This window comes from Eretmochelys imbricata, chromosome 14 (assembly GCF_965152235.1).
Source record: "Eretmochelys imbricata isolate rEreImb1 chromosome 14, rEreImb1.hap1, whole genome shotgun sequence".
NCBI classification, from domain to species: Eukaryota; Metazoa; Chordata; order Testudines; family Cheloniidae; genus Eretmochelys; species Eretmochelys imbricata.
The window spans coordinates 19,347,212-19,371,669 of record NC_135585.1 but is presented as its reverse complement, the minus strand read 5'-3'; the positions used below and the strand labels follow the sequence as shown (position 1 = coordinate 19,371,669).

General features: G+C 42.8%; 2 protein-coding genes and 4 non-coding genes across 11 annotated transcripts in view; 3 read left to right on the top strand and 3 right to left on the bottom strand.

Moving 5' to 3' along the window:
• LOC144274567 (uncharacterized) overlaps positions 1-4,406 on the bottom strand; it is a 52,212-nt gene extending 47,806 nt beyond the window's left edge. For all 4 annotated transcript variants that reach the window (XR_013347894.1, XR_013347893.1, XR_013347895.1 and 1 more), the window contains exon 1: positions 4,269-4,406. The gene's annotated coding sequence lies outside the window, so the exon portion shown is untranslated. The remainder of the gene's footprint in view (positions 1-4,268) is intronic.
• Positions 4,407-6,368: 1,962 nt separating this feature from the next.
• LOC144275337 (U6 spliceosomal RNA) lies at positions 6,369-6,475 on the bottom strand. Its single transcript, XR_013348016.1, has one exon. It is a non-coding gene; the product is annotated as a U6 spliceosomal RNA (small nuclear RNA).
• Positions 6,476-10,209: 3,734 nt separating this feature from the next.
• Positions 10,210-10,281, top strand: TRNAM-CAU (transfer RNA methionine (anticodon CAU)). The gene has a single exon. It is a non-coding gene; the product is annotated as a tRNA-Met (tRNA).
• A 1,532-nt stretch (positions 10,282-11,813) lies between these two features.
• Positions 11,814-11,885, top strand: TRNAQ-CUG (transfer RNA glutamine (anticodon CUG)). Its single transcript has one exon. It is a non-coding gene; the product is annotated as a tRNA-Gln (tRNA).
• Positions 11,886-12,958: 1,073 nt separating this feature from the next.
• TRNAQ-UUG (transfer RNA glutamine (anticodon UUG)) lies at positions 12,959-13,030 on the top strand. The gene has a single exon. It is a non-coding gene; the product is annotated as a tRNA-Gln (tRNA).
• Positions 13,031-15,700: 2,670 nt separating this feature from the next.
• Positions 15,701-24,458, bottom strand: part of NARF (nuclear prelamin A recognition factor) — a 30,119-nt gene continuing 21,361 nt past the window's right edge. For all 3 annotated transcript variants that reach the window (XM_077834268.1, XM_077834267.1, XM_077834266.1), the window contains 4 exons: positions 24,316-24,388; positions 20,836-20,973; positions 20,276-20,433; positions 15,701-19,694 (listed from right to left, as the gene is read on the bottom strand). In XM_077834268.1, coding sequence (XP_077690394.1) covers positions 19,453-19,694; positions 20,276-20,433; positions 20,836-20,973; positions 24,316-24,388 — 611 coding nt within the window. In that variant the 3' untranslated portion in view covers positions 15,701-19,452. The remainder of the gene's footprint in view (positions 19,695-20,275; positions 20,434-20,835; positions 20,974-24,315; positions 24,389-24,458) is intronic.

Genomic DNA, 24,458 nt, shown 5'->3' with positions numbered 1-24,458 from the left:
TACAATACCCTAGTTTGTTTGAGAGACAGTCATGTGAGGCAGTAACAAAAGCTTTAGTAAAGTCAAGATATACCACTACCACTCCCCCCTATCCACAAGGCTTGTTACCCTGTCAAAAAAAGCTATCAGGTTGGTTTGACATGATTTGTTCTTGACAAATCCATGCTGATTGTTGCTTATCACCTTATTATCTTCTAGATGTTTGCAAATTGATTTCTTAATTATTTGCTCCATTATCTTTCCAGATACAGAAGTTAATCTGACTAGTCTGTAATTCCCCAGTTTGTACTTATTTCCCTTTTTATAGATTGGTACTATTTGCTATTTTCCAGTCTTCTGGAATCTCTCCCATCTTCCTTGACTTTTCAAAGATAATCGCTAATGGCGCAGATATCTCCTCAGTCAGCTCTTTGTGTATTCTAGAATGCATTTCATCAGGCCCTGGTGACTAGAAGACATCTAACTTGTCTACGTAATTTTTACTTGTTCTTTCCCTATTTTAGCCTCTGATCCTACCTCATTTTCACTGGCAATCAATCACCACTAACCTTCTTGATGAAAACCGAAACGAAGAAGTCGTTAAGCACCTCTGCCATTTCCACATTTTCTGTTATTGTTTTCCCCCCCTCATTGAGTAATGGGCCTACCCTATCCTTGATCTTCCTCTTGTTTTAAATGTATTTGTAGAATGTCTTCTTGTTACCCTTTATGTCGCTAGCTAGTTTGATCTTTTTTGTGCCTTGGCCTTTCTAATTTTGTCTCTACATACTTGTGTTACTCATTGATATTCATCCTTTGTAATTTGATCTAGTTTCCACTTTTTGTATGACTCTTCTTTGATTTTTAGATCATTGAAGATCTCCTGGGTAAGCTAGGGTGGTCTCTTGCCATACTTCCTACCTTTCCTGTGCAGTGGGATAGTTTGCTCTTGTGCCCTTAATAATGTCTCTCTGAAAAACTGCCAACTGTCTTCAGTTGCTTTTTCCCTTAGACTTGCTTCCCCTGAGTTTGCTGAAGTCTGCCTTTTTGAAATCCACTCTTTATTTTGCAAAAAGAAAAGGAGTACTTGTGGCACCTTAGAGACTAACCCATTTATTTGAGCATAAACTTTCGTGAGCTACAGCTCACTTCATCGGATGCATACTGTGGAAAGTGTAAAAGATCTTTTTATATACACACAAAGCATGAAAAAATACCTCCTCCCACCCCACTCTCCTGCTGGTAATAGCTTATCTAAAGTGATCACTCTCCTTACAATGTGTATGATAATCAAGTTGGGCCATTTCCAGCACAAATCCAAGGTTTAACAAGAATGTCTGAGGTGGGGGTAGGAAAAAACAAGGGGAAATAGGTTACCTTGCATAATGACTTAGCCACTCCCAGTCTCTATTCAAGCCTAAGTTAATTGTATCCAATTTGCAAATGAATTCCAATTCAACAGTTTCTCGCTGGAGTCTGGATTTGAAGGTTTTTTGTTGTAATATAGCAACTTTCATGTCTGTAATCGCGTGACCAGAGAGATTGGAGTGTTCTCCGACTGGTTTATGAATGTTATAATTCTTGACATCTGATTTGTGTCCATTTATTCTTTTACGTAGAGACTGTCCAGTTTGACCAATGTACATGGCAGAGGGGCATTGCTGGCACATGATGGCATATATCACATTGGTGGATGTGCAGGTGAACGAGCCTCTGATAGTGTGGCTGATGTTATTAGGCCCTGTGATGGTGTCCCCTGAATAGATATGTGCGCACAGTTGGCAACGGGCTTTGTTGCAAGGATAGGTTCCTGGGTTAGTGGTTCTGTTGTGTGGTATGTGGTTGCTGGTGAGTATTTGCTTCAGGTTGGGGGGCTGTCTGTAGGCAAGGACTGGCCTGTCTCCCAAGATTTGTGAGAGTGTTGGGTCATCCTTCAGGATAGGTTGTAGATCCTTAATAATGCGTTGGAGGGGTTTTAGTTGGGGGCTGAAGGTGACGGCTAGTGGCGTTCTGTTATTTTCTTTATTAGGCCTGTCCTGTAGTAGGTGACTTCTGGGAACTCTTCTGGCTCTATCAATCTGTTTCTTCACTTCCGCAGGTGGGTATTGTAGTTGTAAGAATGCTTGATAGAGATCTTGTAGGTGTTTGTCTCTGTCTGAGGGGTTGGAGCAAATGCGGTTGTATCGCAGAGCTTGGCTGTAGACGATGGATCGTGTGGTGTGGTCAGGGTGAAAGCTGGAGGCATGTAGGTAGGAATAGCAGTCAGTAGGTTTCTGGTATAGGGTGGTGTTTATGTGACCATCATTTATTAGCACTGTAGTGTCCAGGAAGTGGATCTCTTGTGTGGACTGGACCAGGCTGAGGTTGATGGTGGGATGGAAATTGTTGAAATCATGGTGGAACTCCTCAAGGGCTTCTTTTCCATGGGTCCAGATGATGTCATCAATAGAGCGCAAGTAGAGTTGGGGCGTTAGGGGACGAGAGCTGTTGGCATATGCCATCATGTGCCAGCAATGCCCCTCTGCCATGTACATTGGTCAAAACTGGACAGTAAAAGAATAAATGGACACAAATCAGATGTCAAGAATTATAACATTCATAAACCAGATATAACTTCAATCTCTCTGGTCACGCGATTACAGACATGCAAGTTGCTGTATTACAACAAAAAAACTTCAAATCCAGACTCCAGCGAGAAACTGTTGAATTGGAATTCATTTGCAAATTGGATACAATTAACTTAGGCTTGAATAGAGACTGGGAGTGGCTAAGTCATTATGCAAGGTAACCTATTTCCCCTTGTTTTTTCCTACCCCCACCTCAGACGTTCTTGTTAAACCTTGGATTTGTGCTGGAAATGGCCCAACTTGATTATCATACACATTGTAAGGAGAGTGATCACTTTAGATAAGCTATTACCAGCAGGAGAGTGGGGTGGGAGGAGGTATTTTTTCATGCTTTGTGTGTATATAAAAAGATCTTCTACACTTTCCACAGTATGCATCCGATGAAGTGAGCTGTAGCTCACGAAAGCTTATGCTCAAATAAATGGGTTAGTCTCTAAGGTGCCACAAGTACTCCTTTTCTTTTTGCGAATACAGACTAACATGGCTGTTACTCTGAAACCACTCTTTATTTTGCTGTTCTTCCTCCGACCATTCCTTAGAATCATAAACTCTACTGTTTCATGATCACTTTCACCCAAGCTGCCTTCCACTTTCAAATTCTCAACCAGTTCCTCCCTATTTGTCAAAACCAAATCTAAAACAGCCTCTCCCCAGTAGCTTTCTCCACCTTCTGAAATAAAAAACTGTCTCCAGTACATTCCAAGAACTTGTTGGATAATCTGTGCCCTGCTGTGCTATTTTCCCAACAGACATACTGAACATTGGTAAATAATTTAATTCACTGATCCATTTGTGAATAATCTTGATCTGCATTAACCCAATTTGTACCTATGTACTCTCATATAGTCTCATATACCAAGTAACCCTTAATATTGCAAAACTACGAATGGGTTTCCACAGGTAACGGAAATACAACCATCAATATCAGGATTTGTCTTCATTCCCCCCAAAAACTTGTGTTTTTAATTTCAAGGTAACTAAGGTACATGAGCGACACCGAGGTGAAGACACAGGGAGCACAAGGCACTTCAGATTTATCGGAGGTAAATTCACAGAAATCAGCACCAGACAGAGCTGATCTCAGCAAATTAACCTCACATTAAAACTGATGTACCACGATGTCTTCACTGTGTTTTTACCTTGGGATAGCTCAAGCATGCTAGTTATCGGGAAATAAAAAAATTCCAAGGTTTTTTAACAGCAAAGACAAGCCCTGCCGCCCACTGTGTTCCACTTTTCTGTTCGTCCTGCCACAGCATCCAGGTACCGTGACAAAAACATTATCACTAGCTCTGCTGCCTACATCACCCCTCACCTCACGAGAAGCAAGGGACATTTGTAACAGGAACCTGGGAGGTGCAAGAGAGGCACGCAGCCCGAGGGTGGGGAGAGCAGAGAACCCCTACCCCATAACCGAGCACAGACTCCAGACCCTATTCTTCAGCCTGGTGCGGCTGTCCCCGCATCCAGCCCCGCCAGCACTCCTCCCCGGCTTCTCCCACAGACTCACAGCTCCTCACCCCCACAGCCTGACTCTCAACCGCCCCCAAGAGTGCCTGCCCGACGCCCCTCCCCGCGCGGTAGCTCCCCCGCCTCGGAACACCTCCCCCTTCCCATGACTTTAACCCCCACCCGAACCCCACGCCCCGCTCTGTCTCTCACCTCCTGCCGGGGTTTCCGGCCCCGGCCGCAGCAAACGCGCACGGGACCAACGAAGAGACACCGATGCGCTGGCGGGGGGGGGTTGTCGTCCCGACACTACCAGACACACGGGCCACGTGACACCGCGAGACTGGCGCTGACGGATGACGTCACGGCAGGGCCAGGGCGCAAGGAGAAACCCAACGCTTCGCCCAGCAGCTTCCCCAGCATCGTGTGAGGACTTCAGACTCCGCCCCAAGGGACGCCAGGCTCCGCCCCTATCCGTTTGCCACGCCCCTTGCGGGGCAGGACTGGAGGCACACCGGTCACCTCCAGGTCGATTTACGCCCCGAGCCTCGGGCTAGGCGCCGGGCTTTTCCCTCAGTAGCTTCCCCGGGCTGATGAGTGTTTTCTCAAGCACTTTCCCCCCAGACAAGGGGCACCAGGAGCCCGCAGCTGCTGCTGCCTCCCCGCGCCCCAAGCGGGGTGCGCGAATCCCCCTTCAGCAGCTGCCATCCCCTCTCCAGTGGGTCCTTGGAGCTTCCCCACCCCCACGAGACGCCTCTCCCGTCAGCTTCCAGCAGCTGAAACAGGGCAGAGGACGGACAGAAGAGCTTGCAAAAGGCTGCAGATCTCCGATGCAGGGCCCAGGGCCGTCTGCAGTTCCTTTGCTGTACAAACGCCATACGTGGCGACAGAAGGGTGCTGCGCGATCCTGGCTTTCCTCTCAAGTGTCTACTGGTGCCGTGTTTGCAACATGAATGAGTAGTTTGTTACTAATGACAGTTTTTTACTGTTTTTCCAAGAACTGCAGGCCCTGGACCTCATAATCGGAGTATTCATTAAAAAGAAACATTCTCGCCTTAAAAGGTTCCACAGAGTAACGCCTGAAAATTTGACCCCAGAGTAAACTATGCGCTCAGAAATGAAAATGAAATTAAAAAAAACACCCATTTTTCTCATGATTCAAAATTCATAATTTTAAGCAATTATCATGATTGGGATGGGGGCCCAGAAAATGATCTCTAAATTACTTAGAATGAAAATACTTCTGTTTACACAAAAAACATTTAACATGAGAAATGCTCACAAAACAGCGTGCCACCCTGCTCACTCAGCAACAAAATTTTTAAAAATTGTTTTCAAACAACATCGATGCCAAAATGAAAAAAATACATAAAATGAAGTGTTGACTCTTAAAAAGAGTGAAGACCATTACAAGTTAGTCTGAACATTTCTTTCTGTCAGAACATGATGCACTATTTCACCGCAGGAAAGCAAGGGAGGCGTGGGAACACAATGGACATGCATGATGACCAGAGTGAACTCCTTCGCATGGTTTCCACCCACCCGGTGGGGCAGCACAAAATGCCCCTCAGGGATGAGAGGAAGGATGTCTTGGTATGCAAATGAGAGCAAGGCATCTTAGAAGTCAGAGTTCCAAGAACTTTCCGGACTCCAGTCCTCTGCGCCTGACAGAGGTGAAAAGGCATCTCATAGATTACCTCAATGCGTCCTTCGCCCGCCAATTGGGTATGGTTTGACCCCGCCTGCCCAGCGCAAGCTACAGGAGATGCCGCTGTGCCAAAGGATCTCGCCGAGAGCAGGCGGGCCGCGGGGTGAGAGGCGCGGCGCCGAGGAGGAATCGGTAGGGAGGCGAAGGGCCGAAGGTGAGGCCTACAGAGAAGAACGAGGCTTTCCTTTCCTGTTCTTCATCAGCCCTTGCTCGGTGTGGGAGTCCAGGCGTTTCCCGCCTCCAGATGGCAGGGGTGGTGACGGGGTTCCTGCAGAAGGACATCGTCCTCTGCTTCTTCTTCCTCTTCCTCCCCGTCTCTGCTTGTGGGCGCCTAGGCGGTCCCATAAAGGGGTCCCTGTGAATCAGGGCTGGGTGGCGTCTGCGGCAGCGGATCCTTTTGTCTCTGCGAGCCGGCTTGGGAGGCAGCCGGGTGTGGGGTATGCGGTGCCTGCCCAGCGCAAGGCGCAGGAGATGCCGTTGCGCCAAAGGAGGCCCCTCGGGTCCCTCCCAGGAAAGGCGAGGGGCAAAGCGGGAAGCGCTGCAGCAGGGTGCCTGCCCACCCAGCGGGGCCTCCCCGGCTGCCAAGGGCCTGCGAGCAGGGAAAAGAAAATATGGAACGCTTCACGAATTTGCGTGTCATCCTTGCGCAGGGGCCATGCTAATCTTCTCTGTATCGTTCCAATTTTAGTATATGTGCTGCCGAAGCAAGCACAGGGTGGAGTTTGGGCCCTAAGCTATAAATACCCCACAGAAGATAGAGGCTTCCCAGTTAGGGCGAGAGAGGCAGGCCTGGGAACTCCAGGGAGACGCATGGGAGCAGAGCCCTCGATTTCCTCCATGTGTCCTTGTTCCTCCAACTGGATACAGTTTGCCCCTGCCCAGTGGGGCAGCACAAAACACCCCTATGGGAGGAGAGGACAGAGGTCTTGGTATGCGAATGAGAGCAAGGCATGCTGGGAGTCAGAGTCCCCTGTGGTCACCGGAGTGCAGTCCTCTGGGGCTGGCAGAGGTGAAGAGCCAAGCAGGGAGAGGGCGGGAGGAGAAGCGGGCCAAGTGTGTGTGAGGGCTCCTGGCCAGTGTGCGTCCGGCTAGATCTTGCCGAGGGCAGGCGGGCCGGGGCGTGAGACGCCAGGTGCGGTGTTCTGGGCCTGGTGGAGGTGAAAGGCGAAGCAGTGAGCCCCCAGGAGAAGAGAGCTAGGTGCTGTGTGAGGGCTCCTGGCCAGTTTGCCTCCTGCTAGATCTTGCTGAAGGCAGGCTGGGCATGCAAGATGCCAGGCACCGAGGAGGAATCTTTAGGGAGGTATAGGGCCGAAGGCGAGCCCTTCAGAGAAGGCATAGGCTCGGTAAGTGGGGTCTGAGGGGTGCTGCATTACCCCCAGATTTTCTGTGGGGGCTGGGTGTTGTAGCTGTGCCCGGCTGCATACGTGGGGTCCTGGCTGCTGGCCCCATGCCCGGAGGTCCTAACTACTGGCCCCAGGCTGGGATTTCCTGCTGCCATTCACAAAGACGGGGATCTTCTCCTGGCCCCGTTTCTGTCCCCAGCCGTGGCCACAGCCTGAGCTCCCTTACCCCGTCCGTGTCCCCTGCCTCCTGGAGAGACAGCCCTAGTCCTGGCCTTTGCGGGGGCAGGGTGTGGGGCGGGAGCATGAGGTAAAAAATTTGGGGATAGTTTTGTTCACTTTCAGCATCCTCACTATCAAAAAGCATTCCGGCGCCAATGAGGCTTTCCTTTCCCATCCTTCAGCTCTTCCTCGATGTGGGAGTCCAGGTACTTCCCACCTCTAGGTAGTAGGAGAAGTGAGGGTGGCAACGGGCTCCCTGTGGAAGGATATCCTCCTCTCCTTCTTCTTCTTCTTCCCCCTCTTTGTCTGTCGTTGGCCAGTCCTGAAAAGGGTCCTTGCCAGGCAGGGCTGGGTCCTGTGTGCTTATCGGATGTGGTAGCGGGTCACCTGAAATTTCTCAAAGTCAATAGCTTACAGGCCTATGATCTGTGTCCCTTAATCCAAGGGTTTTCATCTTAATGATGGTCAGACCAGGGTTGAATGGCCCATTATTAATTATTATTATTTAGTCTTGCATTAAAATAAATATTTCTGAAATATGTATTGTTAATCATCCTCTTCATTTTTTAATTCGTCTCTGATTGTTATCCTTGTTACAATAAGATCTGGTAGGTAGTTAGTGGGTTTTTCTTATATTTGTCCATCTCCTAACGTAATGAGGCCTCCATCCCCCGGATGGGCCTCTTTTTCCTCCTTTGATAATTGTGATGATTCGTAGATTTCCATGCCAGAAGGGACCTTTGTGATCTGAGCTTATGGTCTGAGCTTATGGTCATAGAACTTCCGCAAAATAATTCCTAGCACATATTTTCCAAAAAACAATCTAATCTTGATTTCATAATTGACTGTGATGAAGAATCCACCATGACTCTTGGTAAATTGTTTGACTCCTTAATTACTCTCACTGTTAAAAATTGATGCCTTATTTCTAGTATGAATTTATTTATCTTCAACTTGCAACACTTGGTTCATGTTATAGCTTTCTCTGCTAGATTCAAAGTCCAATTATCAAATATTTCCCCCCATGTAGCTTGTTATTAGCTGGGTACAACGTTATTATGGGTTGGGTTAAAATTCACTGTAGTTGGTAAATAAAGAAGAAAGCTTAGGAGTTTTACTCTCTGAGCACATTTTGATCCTGGGAAAAACTAGTTTGAGAGTTTTTGGGTCTGTTGTCTAAAGAGGCTTGGGGCTAGGGTGACCAGATGTCCCAATAAAATCAGGACTGTCCCGATATTTAGCTGTTTTTCCCGCATCCCAACTGATGTACGATCGGGACGCCATTTGTCCTGATATTTGGTGCGGGGCTGGACTGGTCACCCGAGCTGGCAGGCTCCCTATCTGGCTCCACGCAGCTCCCAGGAAGCGGCTGGCAGGACCCTGCAGCCTCCCCTTGCCCCCAGTTCCCCTCCAACAAGCCCCCCCATTGCCTAGCACCCCAAAATACACAAATCTCCCCCACTTCCCAGCACCCTCCACCTCCTCACAGCCCAGCACCCCCCCACAGACCTCCCAAACACTCTCTCCCACTCCCTGCTCTGTCCCCGGGGCCACACTCCCAGCCCTGCTGAGAGGTGAGGTGATTGTTAGCTGGACTGAGCCAGCAGCGGGGCGGGGGGCTGGAGCCAGGGCCCTGCGCCCCTGCCCCGTGGCTTCTGCTGGGGGCTGGAGCTGGGGCCATGAGCCCCTGCCCCATGGATTGCGGCAGGGGGCTGCAGCAGGGGCGGTACACCCCTCTCGAAGCTTTCTAGGGCTGTGCGCCCCCCTCCCATGGCTCCGGTTGGGGCTGTGCGCCCCAAAATGCGTCCTGATATTTTACTCTTGTGATCTGGTCACTCTACTTGGGGCTGTGAGCTTAAAAAAAAATGCTCCTTTTTTTTTTCTTGATTCCTTCTGCTTCGGAGACACGGGACTTCGCATGTTCTTTGTAAATAAACAAAACTTCAACATAGAAAATACCAGATTTAATCTAATTTTACCTGTCAGTGGAACATCCTCAAGGCCCTGAAATTTGGCTATCTGCTTGAGTGAAAAGGGGCAACATAGGTATTTGTAAACCCTGATCAGGACACCTCAAAATAATGATTTAATGATTCATTTCTGTATAGGGGACTGGGACCACCACAGACTTCTGTTAGATACTTTCATGGGCCCATAAGAGGGGAGTGGTAGGGGGCCAACATTTTCACCTTTGGACTTAATGAGCGCAGAACTGCATTGTGCTTTCCTCCACCCTTTGCTTAGGGGAGGAAAATATTGTCCCAGTGTTTGTTGCTGCAAAAAATAGATTTGAAAGAGTGTAATTTGTCATTGTTCCCTTATAACTGGGGAAAGAGGGAAATCTCCAGGCTTATTGCCATTCTGGGCAAACTGTGAGGCAGGTAAACTCACCTGATAGACATGGCCATCGCATTATGGCATTTCAGAGGGAGACATCTGAAGCTCAAACTTTACTGGTTTCAGAGTAACAGCCGTGTTAGTCTGTCTTTGCAAAAAGAAAAGGAGTACTTGTAGCACCTTAGAGACTAACCAATTTATTTGAGCATGAGCTTTCGTGAGCTACAGCTCACTTCATCGGATGCAACCGATGAAGTGAGCTGTAGCTCACGAAAGCTCATGCTCAAATAAATTGGTTAGTCTCTAAACTTTACTGGGTAAAGGAATGTTTGTATCCCAAGCATTGCACAGGACATTTTGGGGGAGCATATTTGTGTGGGGAGGGCGGGTGGGAGCATGCTGCTGAGCTGAAAATATACACAGCAATTTCAGCTATTGTGCCCAAGCACCAGCAAAAGGGAGAAAAAAAAAAAAAAAAAAAAAAAAAACCTCATAAATTAAATATATCACTTTCTAAAGGCTATAGTTGGACACTTGGTTACTACACAGCAGAGTGGCGCAGCGGAAGCGTGCTGGGCCCATAACCCAGAGGTCGATGGATCGAAACCATCCTCTGCTATTTAACTTTTTTTCTCCTTTCATCCTCTGCTATTTACCTTTTTTCTCCTTTAAAAATGTATTGTAGTGACATCTTTCAATGTTCATGTTAAAGCTAAAGTTATTTCACCTGAACGCTCCGTTGGGCAATAGAATATCACTTAATTTACTGGTTTCAGAGTAACAGCTGTGTTAGTCTGTATTCGCAAAAAGAAAAGGAGTACTTGTGGCACGGTATGCATCCGATGAAGTGAGCTGTAGCTCAGAAAGCTTATAAATTTGTTAGTCTCTAAGGTGCCACAAGTCCTCCTTTTCTTATAGTGAAAATATATTTGTCTCTACAACGTTTACAGTACTTCATGGACCATTACTTCAGCTATAATAATAATAATTAATAATGCACAAAGAGCCTGTTATTACTTATGATTAGTACTAATGGTAGTACACGGAGTTTTTACGGATAATCTAGTGTGTTAAGCATTGAGAAAACAAAACAAAAACCAACATACAAAACAGATAGCCAGACTCATGTTTCAGTCTTATTGTTTAATCTGTTATTTTTCTCTTTATCATAGTAACCTGTGGCATAGGTTATTATCCACAGTATTCACTCTGATTTTACACGTTTACTGCCAATAATTTATGATGATTAATACTCGTTATTTGATTTACATGCTTTCATTTTAGGGTCTGATCCTGCAAGAGGCTGACGTTAATGCGAATAGAGAGGGCAGCTGTGAGGAGGATTGGCTCTGGTCAGCTCTGAACTTGCCCTGGGATCTGCTCTGAAACATGGAGCCCAAAGCGCCGCATCTTGCAAGATTCCCATTCCATTCCTCCCCCTCCCCCATCTGGTTGAAGATTGGGTCTTAATTAGGAATAATTCAGAATAGATGGTGGGGTAAGTAATTCATTATTCAGTTTGTGATTTTTCCAGAGTGTTTTCTTTTTTCCTTACTGAAATTAGGTTACTAAAGAACATCTACAATGTCAAAGTGGGACTGCGGGATGAGGGAAATCTTTACAAGCCACTTACAATACGTCATGCAGCACGGAACGCGTAACGGGTTGTAAATTGCTACAGGTAACGTACAGCAAAAATGCTACTTGGCCAGCAAAGCTTCAACGTTCGATACGTCGCGCTCAACTGCACAGAAGGGAAACTATAAGCGTAAAAACATGGAATAAAATGCAACACGTGGGCAAAAACGGAAAGTCCATAATTTAAAGCAAAAATATTTCATCGTGCAAAATTGCAATATGGGTAAGAAATTCCATCGAAAAGTAGGCAACCGGCTGAATTTTGGGAAAAAAAAAAAGGCATCAGTGTCATCACTGAAAGCAGGACAGAAATGCCACGTATTTCTGGGCTCTTTTTAAAAATGGTTTGTTTATTACTGAAGTAAATTGTGCTGGATTACTTCAGGATTTAGTTAATATGTAGAATTAATGCGTGAGGAAATGTATACGTAAGAGAAAAATCCCACAGCTATTCACGAGAACATACGCTCTGACGTTACCTCAATAGGACCAATTCTGAAGGGTTAGTCAGGTGGTTCCATGGTGTAATGGTTAGCACTCTGGACTCTGAATCCAGCGATCCGAGTTCAAATCTCGGTGGAACCTAGCATTTTTCAGGTTTTGTTGTGTGACTTAGTTTCTGTACTAAGTATTGCCAAGGAAGTATTATTAGTATGCGCTTATATGAAGTATATAAATATTATTTCAGTGGAACCTAAAAGTCTTCATATTTTATTTATTATATTTTCTTTACTGCCAAGTAAATATAAGAACTGTGGATTTAATTAGAAAAATATATTGAAAACAACAATAAAGGGCACATTATACATTGACTATTATACATGTATTGGATGCCACTGGAAAATGAATAGAAAGGCAGTTTTATTTAAAAGAGAAAACAAACTGCAGGTTGTTTATAGCTATATCTATCTATTTTCTTGTGATTTTTTGTTATTACCTTCAACTATATGCAAGGCTAATAATTGCTTTTACTGTGAGGTCATTATAACTTTGCTAGAAGGATCCTGTAGTCTGTATGAGTTATGGGGCAAGAATCATTTGCTCCTTCTATAATGAAATGCAAGTAATCCTAACTATAGCAAAAGTAATTATGTATTATCTAACTTTAACTGTGTTGGGCCTATCTGTGAATTTATCTTTTGTTATTCACATTTTAGCTTTAAAATATTACTAGAACTATAATATTTTATAATAAAAGCACCCAATGAAACAGCCTCATAAATCTTATTTAAAAGTGGAGCTGACACTGGTTGAGTAAGCATCAAAAGCGGGTTGGCTTGTGTTGTGTCGTGTCAGTTTCTTGCATGGGAATTCAGTTCTAAATTCTGCGTTAGCAATGCAGCGTGCACGTTCTTTTGCATGCACAGGGCTGTGTTAGAACTAGTTTGTATGTATCAAAACCGGAGACCTCTTTGCTTTTTTTTTTAAATAATCAAAGCTGCAGTCTGAGGAAGGCTCCTTGCCACTTTAATGTCTGAGAGGGATCATCATATTGTACAGGTGAGGCGTGAGATTTAGCCGAGAATAAAGTCTGTAAGATAAATTTTGTGGCAAAGAACCTCAATTTTAAACGGATGGTGGGCAAAACTCGACTTGGAGTTCCCCAGTGAGCCAATAATTGTTATTAGCCAGTAGAACAGAAATTGGGGGCACCATTTGGTTCTATGGTGTAATGGTTAGCACTCTGGACTTTGAATCCAGCGATCCGAGTTCAAATCTCGGTAGAACCTTATTTACGTGCGGTATTTTTACCAACTTTCTTTTTTTAAAAAATCATTACAGTTATTGGCACAGCAGGTAAGTGCTTATTTACGAATTTGGAAGACGTTGTATAACAAAATAAAAGGGGCTGAATAAATAAATACATCTGGTGGTAGTGACTTTTTTGCAAGGCAACCTCTTGTAAACAAATTGTTGATATATGCACTGCACTATCCCATTGTTCTTCTTCATGTTCTGATACCAAGAGGGTAATATTTGTGCTTTATAAAAACTTTCAGTAAACACTGCACAGTATTTTGAAACCAAGTTTCTATGGTTCCTATACAAATTATTTTGCTGTTTCATTTTTCCTCATACATTCAGCCCTTACATTTTAAACAGGTTTTGTCTAAACCTGGTATAGTGTGATGCCCAGTTATAGAAAATCCTTTTATTCAAAAGATTAATATTGTTTTTTTAAGAGCAATTTAGTTAAAGTTGATACCAATTTCTAAAATGCATCCTTTAAAAGAAACGTGATGATTCATCCTGGAGGAAACTCACTTCTCAGATAAAGCCAAAATAACTTGATTGTCTCTGCAGGTGAAACTGAACCCCTGCCAATCCAAGTGCAGGGGCCAGGCTGGAAGGCTGCCTCACCCCTGTGTCACTATGATTGTTGCCTGGACACTGGTGGGGTGGAGTGAGGCCTCTCTACACAGATTTGCACCAGTTAATTACACTGGTGCAAATCCATCTGTGAGCACCCTTACTTCAGTTTTAACTGTAATTTATTGCAGTTTAAAGGTGCTGTTAACTGACTTAAACTAAACCAAGATAAGACTATCCAGACCACCTTTTGCTTTCGTTTAAAAATCATCTATTAAAAAGCTGCAACTCAGCATGGAGACTACACCCTAGAGTCATTGGCTCCACATAATCCGAGGTCCCCTCACCTGCTCTCTATTTTAGTACTAACACTCAGCAGTCAGTTTATGCTGGGTGACAGGAGAGCTCCACAGTGCATAGATACAGAGCCCTCCCTTCTGCAAGCAGTTCCCTTCCTCTCCCTTACATTGCCCAGGTAACCCCACCAACTGCCTTAAAAGGTGCAAAGGGTATTTAACTGCCCAAAGGAGTCAGATGGGTACCTAGCGGGATTTTCAAAAACACCTGATTTTAATGGATGTTAGGCACCTAGGTCAGGGGTGGCCAACCTGAGCCTGAAAAGGAACCAGAATTTACCAACAAACATTGCCAGAGCCACAGTAATGTAAGCAGGCCCCCATCTGCTACCCCCCTCCAGCCCCAGCCCCTCCTGCCCACTGGCAGCCCCGCCAATCAGCACCTCCCGCTCCCTCCTCACATCTCCCCCTGGCTGCAATCAGCTGTTTTGCAGCGTGCAGGAGGCTCTGGTGGGGAGGAGGGAGGAGCGAGGGCATGGTCGGCTCCGGGGAAGGGGCTTTGGAGGAAGGGGTGGAGTGGTGGCAGGACCTGGGGTAGAGAAGGGGGTTGAGCAGTGAGCACCCCACAGCACATTGGAAAGTTAGCATCTGTAGCTCCAGTCTCAGAGTCAGCGCCTATGCAAGGACCTGCATATTAACCTCTAAAGAGCCTCATGCGGCTCCAGAGCCACAGGTTGGCCACCCCGACCTAGGTAGTTTTGAAAATCCCAGTAGAGCCCCTATCTGAATCTTTAGGTGCCTAAATGCCTTTAAAAATCTGGTCCCTTTTCGCATCTCCCACACCAGGATGAATTTCACACAGTAGGTTCTGAGAACAATTTTGTAAAGAAACTGCTCCTGGAGGTGCTGTGTACAGACTCAGGGGAACAAAGCAGAAAGTTACATTTGTCTCATGTTTGGGAAACTCCTTCCCAATCTTGATGACTACAAACTTATTTTGAAAGTTAAATCTTGGCTTCTGGAGCACAATTCTGCTCCCAGAAGATGGATTCTACGGCAAACTCCTTAGTTGCAGAATCAGAATACAAGTCTTTGTCATTCAAGTGCTTTAAATGAACTGACTACAGTGTAGTTACATGCTGCTACAGTATAATCAGTTACTGACCACAAACCAACCTCTACCAGTTTGTTCTCCATAATTGTTTTCAAAGTTAGGAACTCCACAGGAGCCACCTGGCTGGCTTACATAGTCACTCAGTAAGCGATATCCGAACATTTCCTGTAGTTAGCTGAAAGGTTTTTGCGTGCATACTTTGACTGGGAAGAGTTGGTAGTTTTATAGTCCAAATGTTTTATGAACAGTGGATGTAAAGAATTGTTATTGCCGTGTGTCCAAAGGCAGCTCTAAATGAGGAACATTTATTTTCCTTTAGGCAGTTTAATGACGGTGCAATAAGCTTAAAGAAAAGTGGTGCTGGTATCTCATTTGCCAGACTGACGGGGACCAACAACCTTGGACAATCAGCACACTCAGCCCTGGGGTGGGGCTGGCAGGATAGTGAAATATGGGCTCATTCAGACTTTGGTCTCTGAAAGGGACATGGAAGGACAGTCTCCTCCCCTCACATTAGGTAAATAACCATCTCAAAACATATTTTAAAACAAACATTTGTATGAAGTACATTGTCTGGGTCTGCTAAGCTTTCAGAGAGAGATGTGTGTCTGTGTTGAGGCAATACGCACCTTGGAATAAGATGAGGCCCATGTATGTAACTAAACAAAACCACCACAAAATTAGATTCAAAGATATTTATTAGGGCAATTCAAGTTCATGCTCCATTTGAAATACAAAGCACCAGAGTTTAGATAACTGATTATCCAAGTATCATCCAGCTGAAGCTGCTGAGCTGTGTACAGACATGTATTTATTAAATATCACAGTCCCAGATCGTATTCACTTGAAGAATGGTGAACAAACAAAAATACACTGGAGCAGTGGCTACTAAGAGGCAAACTCTCTTATTTCTGAGGTCTTGGCAAGATGTCTTTACAACACTTACCCTTCCCACTAGAGACCTCAGAAGAATACTATAATACAACTCCTCTCACTACCAGTACATTACACGTCTAGGATATTTTATGGCATTAAAGACAACCTCCAAATACAGTTTAGCATTTTTGTTTTGCCAAAGATTTTTAAACACAGATTTAATTTTCCTTAAAAAGAAAAAAAGTCCACGGCAAACCCCACGTTCTTTTGTACTCAGCGATGAAGTGTCCCAGCACAACATTCAACTGAGAAGTAAAGCACTATGGCTGTGATTACACTAGAAACTTTACACATTTTGTGATTCAGGGTGCTGTCAACAAATGTAAATAAACTGCTCCTGCAAAACAGTTTAATTGCAAGTGTAGACAGGACTACATTATGTTCAGCAGTTTCAGAAACTAGCTAGCTGCACCCATTGTCAACACAGCATAACTTTCCTAATGTAGGCTTAAAGGCTAGAATCTGATTTTAGATACCTGATGGGCATTACCTAAAATCATAATATGGGTTTCTAGTTTTAGGCTGAAACCTCAATGAAGCAAAAAATTTAGAGATTTGTTAAAAAAAACACTGAAAAATGATTTTTGCAATGTTAAACTTTGCAGAGGAGATTCCTGGATGTTTCACAAACTGGCAGTTAATGGAAAACTTTTTTTTAAATGATAAAATCAGATTTTTTATTCCAAAAATAGTCTCAGTTTTTCTAAAAATTAAACCCTGAAAAATCAGAAAACTCCCACAATCCCAAATTATAGTACACCTAATGATACTGTATGTAGCCACTACAGCTATATGTTGGATGAACATTCAAAATGCACTCTTTTTTAAAAGAGAGGTTGTGGCATGTAACAGTTCTAAGAGATTGTTACACAGCTACTTTTTAAGTGTGGAGCATTTCAAATTGAGAAGCTGAAAGAAAGTGAATTCTTAATCTGCCTTTATAATGGGAAAGAACAACTAATATTTTACAGCCATCTCATCTGATACTGTTCCTGTGGAAACTCAAGTATGGAAAGAGGATCTATTGAATGAAACAGGCATGTGTGCTCAAGCAAAATGGCAGAGAGGGTTTTTGTTCAGTGATGGGCAGCAGCCAATGAGATGAAGCTGTGCTCTAATCTCTAGATTTACACTTAAAGAATCCCATAGGAAGGTGGCTCTTTCACAGCATAGTGAAGAATTAAGTTTTAATCAAAAATTTAAACTGAGAACCAGTTTTTCACATTGTCAAGTATATCCACATTTTCCTTTACAAAAATAAACTATACACAGAACTGAAGCTATATATATAAATTAACATTTCAACCAGTTTTAAGCCATATATACATATAGAAATATATGTATATACTAACTTAGAACAATAAAACTTAATTACAATGTGATTCCATTGAAGGGTTCTGGGGATATCAGAATAGATCAAGAAATTAAAACTGAAGGGGTCATGTTGCTTTCAAGTATTGAAAGTGTTCACGAGCTTCATGTAACCCACAGGTTATTCTTTAATAGACAATTTTAAATTTTTTTGGATGTATAGGTTTTCCAGGATCTCCCTGCTGCTCCAAACTCTTTTCCTAGCACAGAGGTAGATTTCTCTAAATGTTCAGTTATTGCGTCAAAAACATTTTATTTAAAAAAAACAAAAACAAAAACACAACAACAAACCTGAAGGCTTACTCTGCATGCAGGTAGCCATACAAGTCAGATCCATATGCCTTTTGCATTGAAATAAAGTATTATTAAAAGTAAAGGAGGCTTGGATGAAACCTGCAACCACATCAACAAGTTCATTTTAAACCAGTTGTCCCTTCCAGCAAGTCCACACATTTCAGCACCCTTTTTTCCCCCTCCTCGTTTTGAGCCTACTCCTATTTAAGTCAAAAACGCACATTTGCCTCCAACAGGAATATAATCGACTCTGTTGTTAGATACTTTATTTAAAAGGGGAAAAAAAAAAAAAAAAAAGACTGGAAGCATTGAATGCCTCACCTCCTACATTCCAAGGGTAGATCCTGATTTCAAATATACTCCATCAAGATCTTGTATTATTAGCTTTGTGCGCACACACACACAGAGTAACTGATATTAAGAAATCCACAAGATTTGCTTTCATGCATTTCCTGAGATCACGACAAACCCCATTCATATTTTCTCAACAAAACGTGAAAGCTAAAATCCTTCCAGTTTTGAGAGAGCCACTAATCAAAACAACAAGCATGAGGCTGCTATGAAATCTGGTGGAAGCCTTGTAATGGCTGGAATGTCACATCACATCCTTAAACATCCCTCCCTGAACTGCGAGGCTGTACAGACGGTTACATCTATCAAGCATGATTTTTTAAGATGATAGCTTGTTAATTGAAGCAGCCATGTAATGTACATAAAAATGCCCCCAAACTAGCACTATCAGTTTACATCATATTATCAGCTCAAGAATGTTCCAAAATTAAGATTTTTTTTGTTAGAGGCACTCAACAAATTTATCTGGTCTCTGGATTCAATCTGACACGGTATATGCTCAGGACTAGCCAGAAATGGAATAGCAGAGGTATTGTAAATCAGGACTGAAGTCTAGCATAGAATTGATGTAGGGTGAAGATTGCAGGCAACATCATGCCTGTCTTCACATGGGGTCACCATATCTCGCTTTCATAAACAAGTCAGACAAAAGAAAATAAAAGTTACAGAAAAGATTAATTCATGATGCAAGTTTCTGAAGAGAGATTAACAGGTTTAACTATTTGTACAAACCAGCCTGTTAGCAAAAATCCTTAATGAAAGAACGAGGGAAGAGAGGACTGTGTTACAACCATTTAATATTATTAAAGACATGCCATTTATATCAGAATGTTCTCCCTTTGTGGTTAGTGTGTCCGTAGGAAGCTTGTTGTCAACGTTTTAGTAGCTGAATAAACCTCTTTATTGTATAGTGGTGGAAGGAGTCAAGTAAATCTCTCAATTACATTTTTTATCTGTCGCTTTGTGTAAAATAATCATTTTTTGGTTAACAAGGCAAAAAGAGTTCTAAATTACGGTACACTGAACACAACAATTCTAAACAGGGTGGCTGTTCTTGCCTGGCGAAAGGAATCACATACGTAAGGATTACAATAGCTCCTGGTTGAGGGTGCCAGTTCTGTAAAAAGTGGTGAGAACCCTCAACCTGCATTAATTTCACTTCAAGTTGAGGGCATTGTACACCTAGAAGAAGGTGCTCACTGTACCCTGCAAGATTAGACCTTAACTAAACAAAAAACTCCCAAATACACAGGAGGTCAAGCACAGTAAGAGTCTAACAGACCCATAGGGAACCAAGGCATTCAACATAAAAAATTGAGCAATGGTTCTTTGTATTAAGTAAGGAATATTCCGCAATTCAGAAAGCGTACTCATCGTACACTCGGCTAGTGCATAGCATCCCCAATTGCATAGAATGTTTCCAGTGCTGAGTTCATAACTAACCTATGCAAGTTTTTTCATCTTTCGTGAGCCTGATTTGTCACCACTTGATATCCATGCTGCTTGCTGTTTGATTTACTGCACAGTATTTGGTGTGCAGAGTTTCCTGGACCTTCTTGGAGTCCATCCCTTCCAGCCAGTCCTGGTACAGCTTTTGCACATGCATGCTGGTTTCTGGAAGCCTGACAGGAATTGCAGCATACACTTCCTCCATCTGACTGAGCAACACTTTGTCAGGTTTTCCATCTTCAGTCTGGGCTTGGCCTTTTCCATTTAAACACCCTAAAAATAGAACACCACAGCAATGAGACGGGATTAGTTTGTTTGGGGGAAGAACTATCTTGTAGTTTAAACTCTCGATTTTCAGTGTTGTCCTGTTGCTAATTAAAAAGGATAACTGCCTTTTGCAGTCAGCAGCCCCATTGATGCTGCTAAAAGTCACTGTTCACCTTTAAAAATGATTCTGTCATCAGCAAGTGTCCAAATGTTGATGGGGTTTCCATAGCAAAAATCTCTTTTCCTCCTCCCCTCCTTTCTTCACCAGCTAGGTCCCACATTCTTCTCTTTCCCTCAACTCTGTATTTCACAAAAGGACAGACAACTCCTCAGCACTCTGGACTAGGTGCTTACAGATCACCCAGCAGAAAACAAATACTGTCCCTCTCATTTTGGACAACCTAATAAATGGAATGGACTCTCAGAAAGCCTAAACAGGTGTGTTTTATTTTGGACCATTCAGATTTGATGGTGGAGTGGTAAACATCTTACTATCATTAAAATAAGGATCAGCTCTTTCTGGAACCTTCCCATGATACTCACAGAAACAGGAAAAAAAGTCACCATGGATCCAGTATCATTCTTACCTCCAGGGCAGGCAAGAACCTCCACAAAATGATACAAGAACTTTCCCTTTTTCAGTTTCAGGACCACGTTCTGGATGTTCCTAAAGCCATACGCAGCTGCAAAGCGCAACACTGTCTCACCATCCTTTTCCAGGGTGACCTCCTGGAAGTCCTTGTTTCTGTACAGAAAGAGAGAGAGAGAAAATTCTAAACCCTCAGATCCCTTAGGGATTACTAACAGGATGATACAAGCATTTCAGTACATGCCCACAGAGCTCACATGATAGAAGAAAAAAGGGATAACCTGAGAATGAATGGGCAGGGCTTCTAGTTCCTAAGTGTTGTCGGTCAAATAAAAATTTGGGTGGAGATTGAAGAACAAATATCTATTCCATCTTCAAAGAAGAAGTATTATTAATAAAACAAGAGAGTTAGCAACAGTGATTTTCCAGTGGTGAATTTACAGGTAGCTTATTAAGGACAATGCAAACCAGTGATTTTGATATGTGGAATACCTAGTTACTGCACTGAGGTTCATGTTATCCCATTCCATTAATACAAACATCCAAAATCCAACTTACTTTAGTGTTTTGTAGGTGATTTCCTTGATATCCATATCAAACAGCTCTTTGGCAGCATGTTTAAAGATGTGCTCCAGGTACCCATCAGATCTCCTCCCATCATGCCGTACTAAGTCCTCCTCCTTTATTTCACCAAACCTTAGAAAATGGACAAAAAGGAGGGAGAAAGAAGCTCAGAGTTTGATCATTTCACCTGAAGAAAATGAGATTTGTTTCTCTCTCCCATAACACTTTTTGTCAGGGGAAAAGAATATTTGTTCCTAGAAATGAACTTGTCCAATTTGTGTTTTGAGACAGTGGTAAAATGAAAATGGCAAAAGAGAAAAAAAAACTGTAGCTTCAAAAACTTCAGGCAACAGAAGTTTAACAAAATATATTCATACATAATAGAATGAAATGGCTTGGAAACAGCCATCAAGACTAGCTGGTTAAGAGGCATTTTAAAAACCACACTCAAAGTCACATGGAAACTGAGTTGTATCAGCACTTAGGCAATTCGAAAACACTTGTTTTAACTGTGAAAACCCCCCAGCCAAAACAAAATGAATGTGAAATAATAAATATCAGATCATGTTTATTGTAATGTAGGATGCACTTTTAACATTGAAGGATCTAAAAGTACTTTACAGATCATAGGCCTGATCCTGCAAACTTTTGCTCATAAGAGCAATTCTGCTGGCTTCTATGGGACTGTGTATACCCTCAAGGATTTCCAACACTATGTCTGTAAACTGATATAGAAACAATATAGAGGGATCATTCCATGGAACATGGTAGCTGTTGGATAGCAGGAAGTGAAAAATACTATATCCAGTTGACATTGGATTCACCTGTCGGCAGAACACAATTATCCAAGCTGAAATTTGTAGAAGTAAATAAATACAGGAATTGACTCATGTCTGGTCAAAGAATAGTACTGAATGATCTCTAGTGATCAAAATGTCAGTTTTATGCTGGGACACAAGGGGTGTAGGTGATGGGAATGCAGTCCTACAGAATCACTGGCAAATACTTTATCTTTCTGGTAGAAAAGGAGTGGTCGGGGATACATGGCTTCACTATTGTGAGAAAAAGGCGTTTTTGACAGCAGTCCCAGCCTGTTAGCTGCTCTGGGGATAACAACTTCGTCACCCTGCTCTCACTTCTGCTGGAAAAGCATCTGTAGCTCTGGTCTACTTTGCACTCCTCCCTGAGCATCCAGAGTGATCTGTGCTGGGACACTGCTTGTGTGCTATATAGATTGTGCATTCTGCTGGTAGTAGCAGCCTGAGTTCCTTACATTCAACCAGAAACCAAAGGCAGGAACTGTTAATGCAAAATAATAATATATCAAACATCTAACTTAAAAGAACTACAGAAAAGTTGGGGTTTTATTCCTAGGGAACTAGGAATAAAACCTACATTTAACAAGTGAGAACCAGGCTTATAGCATGTCCACCTGCTCTTTGAGCCAGACCATTAATGGTGGGTTTATGTAACTGATAGTGATTTTTGTTGTTACCAGCTGTGGTTTTGTTTGGTGTCAGTGTGTCCTGTATTTGCCTAACTTATATTTATAGTAATGTTCTCCAGTTAAGATAGTAATTATGAGAATTACAACAGAAGTCATTTAGGATTAAAAAGTAACTTGAACAAACAATCACAATGATTATACCACAGCTTCAAGTGTATTGGGGCTTATTTTTAAAGAGGAGTTTAATTTTGTTTAATGTTAATTTTAAAAGTAAGATGGCACTGGAGAAGCTTTTGTTCTCACTTCATTCCTATTCCTCTGAAGATCTGTTTTTAATGGGTGAAAAATCACCGTAGGGGCGGATAAAGTCTTGTTATGTCAAGTCTGGTAGCCTGATTCAATTCTGATATCATGTTATCCCTCTTAATGCGTTGCTCTCACCCCTAATATAACTTAGCTTAAATACAGCTTAAAAGACATTCCAATGGTATATTTAAAATTTGACATCAAGCTTGCTCTTTAATAAAACAAAAAGCCACCGACCTGGCCTCTCTAAGCCTTTAGAAAATGGGTACCTTTAACTCACAGCCAGTGCAGCCCAACTCACAGCCAGTGCAGCCCCATTAGCAAAAGTAATCACAAAGGCTGTAGTGTAAACAGGATTTAGGCGTTATCATCACTGTATAACCTAGACTTCCCTAGTGTAGATAATGCTTAGGCGGGATACAATTTGAGGATGAAGGGAGAAACTCAAAGGGATTCTGGGTAGACTTGAAGGAGCTTTCTTTCACTCTTTGCAGGAGAGTTGTCACTTCATTATGCAGCTGTGTAATGAGACTGGACTAACACGCATCACACATAAATTGGAACTGGATAACCTTTGAGACTCTACCTTTGTAACTAACTAAGTGGATCTGTTTTCAGAGTTGCAGCCGTGTTAGTCTGTATCCGCAAAAAGAAAAGGAGGACTTGTGGCACCTTAGAAACTAACAAATTTATTTGAGCATAAGCTTTCGTGAGCTACAGGTCACTCTAGGAATTCTGTGAGTGTACATGATAGTTTCCATTCTAGTTAGGCAGTGAGTAAACAAATACTCTAATGTTTTGCATGACTTTTCTCTGCTGTCCTTTAACCAATAGATGTATTTATTTGATCTAATCTGGATAGAACCTAGCTGCTCCATTCAGGAAAAAAACATTTACCATACCCAGAGAGGGTGGTGTTCACTTGTCACTAATTCTGCATGAAGACAATAGGAAAAATGGAAATTTACTGTCAAGATGCTGGTCTGAATGAAGGGATGACAGAACACAGAATAAACCCCACAGAAATTGCCCCAGCTCAGTCTAGTGGGAAGCTGGGTACTAGAAGGAGAACACACCCTGAGGGAATGAATAGTTAGCCCTTACACAGGTTCAACTATAGCAAAGCTTTAAAAAAAAAAAAAAAAAAAAAAAAAAGCTTAGGGTGGGGCATCAAAACACCCCATGATAACACTAACAAGTCATCAGTTCAGTAGAATCCAGAATCTCACCACTTTATACAGACCTAATACTACTGCACAAAGATACATATAAAAGCTACTTGCTGGTTCTTTTAATCATATCCATTGCAGACACCGAAGCCTGTTGAACATACAATCTTGGCACAGCACAGCTTTCATTCTTTTAAATTAGGCTTTTAAAAACAATTAGAGAGGAATTCATTTTGGAAGAGGCTGCTGTTTTAGGTGATTGGTTTTGGATTAATATAAAAATATATCCATTAGAAAGGGCTATCTGTTGCATTTTACCACTTCATGGATTGGGAGATACAAGAGGCCTCTAAAAGAAAAATGCTGGTTTCTTTCGCCACTGTGCATGTGAACAGGTTTCAGTGTAGTCTGGTTTTGGTGCATGCAAACTTTTGTTTTGAATAACTTATTTGTTTGAAAAAGCACTACACATGTGATGACTTCTATGTATGGCAGAACATTATTTGATCACTGGCACAATAAACAACATAGCCCACAGCAAAAGCTACTTACAAACTGTCTATAGCCACTTCAGCCACTTCTTTCATAGATATATTTTTCTGCTCCATTATTTGGACAATTTCACCTGTAGGGCAATGCAGGACAATTATCTTTAACACAAACCAAAGTACACACACAGTCTCTCTTCAAGACGA